We start from the raw sequence: 10,462 nt of genomic DNA, 5'->3' as shown, positions 1-10,462 counted from the left end.
TGGTTATGACATATAAATAGTTTATATTAGGATCAAATCCTATTTCAATGAAGGTCTACGATGCCATGGTGTGACTATTTCTTCGTCGCCACTGTCTTTCAGGTTGTCTGTAGTCTGTCAGGTTGCCACCACCTACACGATACCGTACCCGAAATGGCCCATCTTTGTTCGCTAGCCGTCCATTGACAACGTTGTGAAAGTGGTTCAGAAATAATTGTATCACATGCTTTCCCCTGTTTTCCGTGTAATATACCCATTACGAATATTTTTATCTCACACATGTGTAAGATAACATATCAGACAATTGTATTGGCTAGACTAATCACAAGCGACCTGGATATCCCTCCGCATTGTTTGTAATATTAAAATGGTTTATAAACGTCAACCAATACTTACCACAATAATGAAGCTGTAGGACTTCCGGGAGACAAATGGCTAACCAATCATATAGTGCCAGAAAGCATCTTGTTAAATAACTTTCTGATAACAATGCTCCGCCAAACCAGATAATGCAGATCACTAGTCACAGAAATATCCAGTCAAACATACAGCCACATTAGTGACAAACAACACGAGAACATTTCAAACATCTCCATCTTGACAAATACAAGCAATCAATGCCATTCGCTTGCCAGTTTAATCAGCTGTCGTTTAAAAAACAAAAAACAAATAAGAATTCCGCAGCGCACAGGATTCCCAGTATACTGTAAAATGAAACAACAAAACAAAATAAACCAAAGAAAAAGAAAAGCAAAGAAACACAAGAACAGTCAGAAACTACTGAAGAACCATTTGAGCTAACGGACACCACAAGTGCAATCAAATCAATCATGAAACAGCTAGACTCTATTAACAAAAAAACTATCCAACGTGAATACGAAAGATGACAGATACATCAATGATATAGTTGTTTTTCTGCACGTGCTTTTGTACCGTTAGCCAACGAAACGAGGCGAATTTCCATTCATAAAATATCCAGAGGCAAGTTTAAGGGACTTGTTTTTACTACAGATCTGTGAGCAGATCAACGAGTAGTATACATGCCAAATTCTTAAGCTGTACAACTTTGTATTGCATTGATTTCCTTCATCATGCCTGTTAGCGATTTGTCACTGTACCCGGTGGTAAAATTGCCTCAATTGTTATTTTCCGTCATGTTGTTTACCCAATTGCCTGTATATGTTATAACATGTCTGTTGTAACGATATGTTACCGTGACAAAATAAAATGTGAATGTGTGTGTGTGGAAAAAGCTGTTGAAAAAAATGTGCAAAAAATAACTGCAAAAGATGAGAAAGCCATTCAGGAAATTGTTGACAAATGACGAGAAAAAGATAAACAAAATAAAGACAAGCTTTGAAAAACGCGTTGAAGTACTTGAATTGCAGCTTTTTGAAAAATCCGAAGAAAAATGACAAACTCAAAAAACAAATAGATAACTTAAACAAAACAATAATTAAAAAAACAAGAAGAAAGAATAGATACAAATATGATGTCAAAACACGAGGGAACGCAGGCAAAGAAAAGATTGAACGAACTTGAACAATACACACGAATCAACAACATCCGTGTGTACGGTCTACCAGACTTGGACGAGCACGAAACTCCATCAAACACAATAGCAACGTTCTTAAAAGAAATTAAGAACTTGCAGCTCGACATAAATGAGACAGATATAGATACAGGGCATCGCCTTGGGAAATATCATATAAACAAGCCCAGACCTATTATCACCAGGTTTATGTCGAGATTGACCAAATAAAGTGCGATGCGACACAAAAAGACACTCGGACAAAGGAAATGTTTTGTCAATGATGACCCCACTCGCCTTAACCAGCAAGTATTTACTTTAATACGTCTTAAAATGCAAGACGAGAATAAGTCGGTGTGGACCAGGAATGGCCGCATTTTATTCAGACGCCACGACGAAACTTTTACGCACGTTGAATTTGAGGACTATGAACACTGGCTAGAATTACCTTAGCAGAATCGCCTACACTCGCATACTAACTTTTTACTGTTTGAATAACTCGTTATGGTAAAGGGGCCATTAACAAGTTTTTAATACATGTGTTGTATTCATATCATAAAGGCATAAAATGTCATTCGTCAAAACGTGTACTCCAAATTATGCATTTAAAGCTTTATCGTTCAACACTACTTGCTCGTTTTTCTACTGTATATGCTAACTCTTTCGTTACATTTTGCGATTTTGTTGCTCAATTGATCGAAGTTGAATCGTATGCTTTGCACCATTTAAAGCATATAGTGGCAATTGTGGCGAAGAATAATTAAACAACTACTTTACGACACATTGATAACAGAACAACTTTTAATTTTAACATTTTTATTTACCACTTTTTCTTTTTCCACAAGCAGTTTACACTTTTAACAATTACTCCGTTTTAATACCCCGTTATAACTTTCAATAACACATTTCATGTTAATACACCTTTCACTTTTAGATCCCCCAATAATATAACATTCAGCCTATTTATACCAAGCTAAGTTCCCGCCAATATGGCTTAGAACAAAGAAAGCATAAAAAGCATGAAACACGTGGCATACCTTATGTAAGTATTTTCCCGCCAATATCTGAACGGAGCATGCTTACATAAAGTTATTTGCCGCCAAAAGTAACGGAGAATGAAACAGTTTACTGACAAAGGAGTTTAAAGACTTATGTATCAATATCAACCAATCAAATGTTGACACATATGTAATCCAAGGCTAATCGTGCTTGCACGTGTTAGACTTAGAGCACTTATGCAATAACTTTGAGGCCCTGGAAGGGATGTTAACAAATGAATAATGTTATTTGTATAATGCAAGATGTCAGCTATTACAAATAAGATTTCAATATAATGATAATATAGATGTTTAGAAGAAGTGTTTTAAAAGTGTGTTGTGTTTTTGTGTAGTGCCTTGTTGTGACACAGTGTAATTTCAAAATGGCGACAGTTGCATCCACCAAAGGAGTGAGGACAAGGTATAGGAATACTTTGGACAAGGAACTTAGAGTCGCAAAGGATTTACTGAAACAAGACGTGAGTAGATTTGAATTATCTGACATGCTTAAACAGATTCAAAAATCAAAATGTTTGTTGAAAACATATTCCGAAAAGTTAATGCTCCAAGTTGACAAGCTGTCTCAGATATTAGATGAAGATGAAGCAGATTTTCTAGAAAAGGCTTTAGATGAAGATTGCCAATTAAATTTCTTAGTTGAAGATTGTTTAATAGAGCTGACCAGTTTAATGAAAGCCTGTGTCCTAGTGATGTTCGAGCTGCCTCTCAAGATGAACCTTCAAATGCAACAAGGCTTGTAGATATTCAAGAATCAATGAAAGATCTGATGCGTACACAAATAGACCAACAACTGGAACTTTTAAAGAATTTAGACCGTAAAGGGAAAGTGAACCCAAACTCAGTGAAACTTCCAAAAATAGAATTATACATGTTTTATGGAAACAAGTTACAGTGGCGTGAGTTTTGGGATGTCTTTGAATGCACCGTGCATAAGAATTCTAATTTATCCAACGTGGAGAAATTCAGCTACCAAAAACTTGGAGGTGAAGCAAAACGTGCCGTTGCTGGATTGGCAAGGTCAAACGAAAACTATGAGATTGCATTGAGACTCCTTCATGAGAGATACGGAAATCAACAAGAAATTGTAGATTTACATTACAAAGCTCTGATGAACGTACATTCTCCTTTGAATAAGGTGGAGAGCCTTAGAAGTTTCATAGACACCACAGAAAAACACCTCAGAAGCTTAGAGGTACTTGGAGAAAATGTCAATCAACACGTGTTTGTGTCTATGATTCGAACCAAGTTGCCGGAGGAAGTACTACGTCAACTCGAGTTCAACAAAGAAGCAAAGGCTGAATGGACACTAACGAAGTTGAGAGAACAGTTGAAAAACTATGTTGTTGCTTGTGAAAGAGCAGATAAGAAAAAAGTAGAGTATCAAAGTGTTACAAAAGTGAACCCTCTAAGCCATGTGAATGGATTTAAACCACCTTACCGTTATCCTCCTACTACTGGTGGGAATCGATATTCCAACACAGTAATGAAACAAAGTTCAGCTGAGTCATTGTTTGCTAGTGAAAAAGCACAAAGAGTGAAATCTGAAAATAAACCATATGTGTGTAAATATTGTTCAAGGTCACATTGGAGCGACGAGTGCACAGAATATAGAACAGTAGACGAGAGAAAGAGAAAAATCAAAGGTTGTTGCTTCAAATGTTTGAAATCTGGACATATGGCCAATGAGTGTAAAACAAGTAAAGCGTGCGTGTACTGTGGTGAATTCAATCAACATCATAGAAGCCTATGCCTCAAGAAGTTCTCTACAAAAGGTGCTTCAACAAAAACCAACGTCAATCTTACTGAAGAGGTAGGAGCTTGTGTAGAGGACATGACAAATTCTGGAGAGAATGTTATGGTTTCTGTCGGAGAAACAGTGTTCATGCAAACTGCAACAACAGAAGTGAAAAAAGATCTTACAAACACAGATTATGTCAAAACAAGAATTCTTCTAGACGGTGGCTCTCAACGAACTTACATAACCAAGTCTTTAGCAGATAAGCTCGGTTTAAAGCCAAAGAAAACTGAAGAATTAAAAGTTGTTACATTTGGTAGCACTCATTCAAAGAACATCAAAACAGAGTTGACTACATTGTATTTGAAGTTGAAGAATGGACAGTACATTGAAATCAAAGCAAACATTGTCCCAGTGATCAGTGGTAATATTCAAAGGAAAACACTTAACATTAAAGCCATGAGTGACTTAGATCACTTAGTGAACAGTGTGGAACTGGCAGATACTATTCCGAGGAATTGTGAAATGGCAAATGTGGAACTTCTTCTGGGTAATGACTATTACCTGGATATTGTACTTTCTCAGAAGTTGGAAGTGACACCAGGACTGTATTTGTTAAGTTCAAAACTTGGTTGGATCCTAGCTGGACGTACCACCTCTGAAGAAACAGACGACAGTGTACCAAATATGTTAATTCTAACACATGGATCTACGTTCACAAAAACCAATGTGTTTCAATGTGTCGATAGTGTTCTTGAAAGTAAACCTGAATTGGAGGATTTCTGGAGTATTGAAGCCATTGGTGTAAAGGACAAGCCAGATTATTCAGATGATGATACGGCCATGCAAATGTTTAAGAAAAACATCAAATTCCAGGATGGACGCTATCAGGTCACTTGGCCATGGAAAAATGAAATTCAAGAACTCCCGAAGAACCGAGAGCTAGCATATGGTCGACTGAAATCATGTGTGAAGAAACTGAAAGGAAAACCAGACTTTTTACAGAAGTATAACTCTGTCATCCAAGATCAATTTCAGAAAGGCATTATCGAGAAAGTTGAGGAAGCCGAATCAGATGGTCTTCAGCACTACTTACCCCATCATGCTGTTGTCAACCTACACAGAACTAGTACAAAGGTTAGAGTCGTTTTTGATGCTTCGGCAAAACTTACCAAAGACAGCAACAGCCTCAACGATTGTTTATACAGAGGACCTGTTCTACTTCATGATTTGTGTGGACTTTTGATGAGATTTCGTCTACACAAAGTCGCAATGGTATCTGACAATGAAAAGGCATTTTTACAAGTGGGATTGCAGACTAGCCAAAGAGATGTTACCCGATTCTTTTGGATAAAAGATGTTCAAAAACCAGAAGTCACATCTGAGAATCTACAAGTGTTTTGTTTCTGCAGAGTACCGTTTGGTGTGATATCGAGTCCTTTCTTGTTAGGTGCTACTGTGGAAAACCATCTGGATTCATATGAGTCAGACGTGTCACAGAAATTGAAAGGTGACATATATGTTGACAACATTGTTACCGGAGCAAACAGTGACAAAGAGGCTATTGATCTATACAAAACAGCAAAGTCAATTTTCAATGATGCGTCCATGAATTTACGCGAATGGCTTACTAACAGTGAAGAAGTCAATAAGTGCATTCCAACAGCCGATCTCGCAGAGCCAAAGGAAATGAAGGTTCTCGGTCACATCTGGGATCACAAATCTGACAAAATTTCTGTGAAAGAACCAAAGGTCATGGACGACGATTGTCCCACAACCAAACGCAACATATTGAAAAGAGTAGCGTCTGTGTTTGACCCTATGGGGTTATTTTCTCCTGTTGTGTTACAAGGGAAAGTGCTTCTTCAAGAATTGTGGTCTAGAGGGTTTGACTGGGATGATTCAATCGATGATGAAAAAGTGAGACAGTGTTGGAGTGAAATAGATTCAGAGTTGAAAGACATTCCAAAGTGCAAAGTTAATCGGTGCCTTGCAAACAGTGATCAAAAGAATATGTCTTGCAGTCTCTTGTGTTTCTGTGACGCTTCAAAATCTTCATATGCGGCAGCTGTGTACCTTCATCAAGAGGGTCAACAAGAATCAAGAACAGATCTGTTATTTGCAAAGACAAGACTTGCTCCGGTCAAAGAGATGACTATACCTAAGCTTGAACTAATGGCTGTGTTGATCGGAGTAAGATGTCTGAAGTTTGTGAAAGAACAACTCAATATGGAAATATCAAAAGATTATTTGTGGAGTGACTCACAAGTTGTACTTGGTTGGTTGAACAGTAATAAAAAGTTACCGGTTTTTGTGAAGAACCGAGTTGATGAAATTAAAGTTAACAAAGACATAGAGATCAGTTATATAAACACAAAGGAAAACCCTGCTGACATAGCAACGAGAGGTTCTACTACAGCCATGCTATCTGAGAATCAACTATGGTGGAATGGACCAACATGGCTGAGAGACCCATCAAACACATGGATAACTGGTCAGCAGTCATTGTCAGGTAAAAACCCAACAGTGATGTGTGAGGAAAGTTGTTTAGTAGAGGAAAGTTCTCGAGAAAATAGTCAGAGTTCTGACAGTCATAGTGAAAAGAAAATTTGTGCTCCATTTGAAATGGATTGTGAAAGATATTCCTCACTTACCAAACTATTACGTGTTACAGCATATGTTAACGAATTCATCAGAAAACTGAGGAGGAAAGAAGTTGATTCTGATCTAAACAGTGATGATATCAAAGAGGCAGAATTGATTTGGACAAACTATGTTCAGAGGAAAGTTTATTCCAAAGAACTACACGGCCTCAAGACTAACAAAGCAACTAACTTGGAAAGACAACTAGGGTTGTATGTAGATGGTGATGGCCTCCTTCGATGTACAGGCAGACTGGAAAATTCATATTTAGAAGAAGGAGCAAGACTACCTATTCTATTACTTCCAAGAGAACGGTTCACACAACTTATCATTGAAAAAACACACAGAAATATATTACATTCTGGTGTGTCACAGACACTTGCAAAACTTAGGTACAAGTATTGGATACCACATGGTCGTGCTACAGTAAAGTTAGTTTTACGTTTGTGTCAAGTATGTCGACGACATGAAGGTGGACCGTACAGAATGCCAAAAATGGCACCTTTACCTGCATCCAGAGTTCAAGAGTCAAATGCTTTTGCCAGAACAGGTGTAGACTATCTTGGACCACTGTACGTGAAAGCTCCTGAAGGATCAAAGAAAGTGTGGGTGTGTCTTTTTTCGTGCATGGTGACAAGAGCTATTCACTTGGAATTAGTGCAAGATATGACAACAGAAGAATTTCTTCTTGCTCTCAAACGATTTGTGTCTCACGTGGTGTTCCAAGTGAAATTCTTAGTGATAACGCTAATCAATTCAAACTTGCAAATAAAACACTCGATGAAATATGGAAGAATGTGACAAACAGCAGTGAAGTTCAATCGTATACATCATCTTCAGGAATAAATTGGCACTTCATTGTAGAACTAGCACCTTGGATGGGTGGTTTTTATGAGCGACTTGTCGGATTAGTGAAAAGATCATTAAGAAAGTCTCTTGGACGAAAGTTGCTCACTACAATTCAATTGCAAACTTTGTTAAAAGAAATAGAATCAGTCGTGAATTCCCGACCACTTGTGTACATCACAGATGACCTGAGCTCAAATATCACTCTTACCCCCAGTCATTTTTTAACACCTAATCCTAAAACAGGAATACCAGAAATAAGTGTTGAAAGTGATGATACAGACTATAGTCCTTATGACAGTTCTTGTGAAAGATTGTTGAATATATGGAAAAAAGGTCAGAAGCTACTAGATGACTTTTGGAGAATTTGGAGAGATGAGTATCTATGTAGTCTTCGTGAGAGGACCCAGACGTTTCTCAAGGCGGGGAGGGTTGTATCACACAATGTACCCAGAATAGGAGATACAGTGTTAATAAAAGACAACACACCAAGAGGTAGTTGGAAAATTGGAAGAGTACAAGAACTTGTTCATAGTAGAGACAATGAAATCAGATCAGCAAAAGTTCAGTTATCGTCAAAGAAAGTTCTAGGTAGACCTTTGAATTTGCTGTATCCAGTTGAGTGCAACGACATATTCAAGCAGACACCGGGTACAGATAGGCCACCGGAGCAAAGAGACAAGATAACCAAACAGTGTACAAAACGACCTGTTAGGCTAGCTGCGGAGGCTGCAAAGCGGAAGATAAAAACTTTAGTGTAATGTGTGGAAGTATGCTGTGAATGCTGTCTGAAATAAAATGTTAAATATCAGTACTGTATTCTCCAAACGTATTAACTTCTGTAATTAAATAACAATTTAGCGCCGCAAAGGGTTAAAAGAGTTAAATAGCTGTGTTGTGACCACGTGCTAAACACTACACGGTTTATCACCGACGGAGCAAAGGATTATCGTATATTTTATTTCGCTTTTCTCGTGCAGCAAGGATTAGCAAATCCACGTGTGTAGTGTCATTTCGTAACCAGAGTTTACTGAGAGAAGACGTGTGTTTTTGAGTTGTAAAAATGGTGAACTGCATTTGTGACATTTGTAACAGGAGTTACAAATATAAAAGAAACTTAAAAAGACACATTGAAGAAAAACACTCAGACATAGAACTATGGAACTGTGTAGTTGACAAATGTAAAGTGACATTTAAAAGAAGGAGTTATTTATATTCCCATCTACAACGAGTCCATGGTTTTGGCAGCAACGTTGCAAGACGCCGTGCTTTGTTGGCGAAAAGGGGCAATGATGACAAAGCTACAGCAAGTTATTATGATGATGTGAGTGAGGACGACTCGATTTTAGACTTGCTGACTATGAATGACGTTGAAAGCAGTAGCAGCAGTGATTCCGTAAGCAGTAGTAGCAGTGGCAGTAGTGATTCCGTAAGCAGTAGTAGCAGTAGCAGCAGTGATTCCGTAAGCAGTTGCAGCATTACCAACAGAGATGACGTCATCAGTAACGGTTGTGATGACGTCAGCAACGTCAGCAGCAGCAGTGGTAGCAGCAGTGATGTAAATGCTAACAGTAAAAGTGTATCTTGGTGAGTGTAGTGAAGTAAGTATTTCTGCAGAGTTAAGTGAAATCGGTGAGATTGATGATATAAGTGTATTTGCCGAAAGTTGTGAAGTTCATGAAAGTGAGGATGTTATTCCTGACGATGTCGACAGTGTTCGTGATACAAAAAGTATAGTTAACAGTGATGTTGACAGTGTTGTTTATATCAGTGATGATGATATAGTCGCCAGACCCGATTCTGAAATCTCTCGAGTGACACAGTATGTAACATTTAGGTATGAACGTACCTATGTTTATCGAAATGAGGAAATCATTTCCACAGAGGACTTTATAGTACATGACTCGTGGGTGGAGAATAATTAAACTGAAACATTATATACTGTTAAGGTAAACTCATAAACTATTTGCTTTATTTTTTCTCAGTAAAGATAAACTGATTTCATATTTTTGTGACATTACAGTTACCTTAGTTCATGAGTAATGAACATATCTAACCGTTAATAAGTGGGGAGTGTCGTGAAACTTCACGATTTTGGAATATGATAATTGTTGAAATATATGTACGAGTTTTAAAGACTGTTGTAGTAGTTATATTTACTACAAATATTATCATTATATTGAAATCTTATTTGTAATAGCTGACATCTTGCATTATACAAATAACATTATTCATTTGTTAATATCCCTTCCAGGGCCTCAAAGTTATTGCATAAGTTCTCTAAGTCTAACACGTGCAAGCACGATTAGCCTTGGATTACATATGTGTCAACATTTGATTGGTTGATATTGATACATAAGTCTTTAAACTCCTTTGTCAGTAAACTGTTTCATTCTCCGTTACTTTTGGTTGCAAATAACTTTATGTAAGCATGCTCGGTTCAGATATTGGCGGGAAAATACTTACATAAGGTATGCCACGTGTTTCATGCTTTTTATGCTTTCTTTATAAATAGGCTGAATGTTATATTATTGTAGGAGCTAAAAAGTGAAAGGTGTATTAACATGAAATGTGTTATTGAAAGTTATAACTGAGTATTAAAACGGAGTAATTGTTAAAAGTGTAAACTGCTTGTGGAAAAAGCAAAGG

The 10,462-nt window shown here is 37.4% G+C and overlaps 1 protein-coding gene across 1 annotated transcript; it reads left to right on the top strand.

Annotated features, from left to right (window-relative positions):
- Positions 1-2,951: 2,951 nt before the first annotated feature.
- LOC128235818 (uncharacterized) lies at positions 2,952-10,122 on the top strand. Its single transcript, XM_052950612.1, has 5 exons — positions 2,952-2,989; positions 3,244-7,208; positions 8,432-8,570; positions 9,062-9,400; positions 10,068-10,122. The coding sequence occupies exons 1-5, from the start codon at positions 2,952-2,954 to the stop codon at positions 10,120-10,122; spliced, it is 4,536 nt and encodes a 1,511-aa protein (XP_052806572.1).
- Positions 10,123-10,462: the final 340 nt, after the last annotated feature.

The sequence above is a fragment of the Mya arenaria genome, chromosome 5, assembly GCF_026914265.1.
Source record: "Mya arenaria isolate MELC-2E11 chromosome 5, ASM2691426v1".
Lineage (NCBI taxonomy): Eukaryota > Metazoa > Mollusca > Bivalvia > Myida > Myidae > Mya > Mya arenaria.
This window is presented reverse-complemented; position numbering and strand designations above follow the sequence as displayed.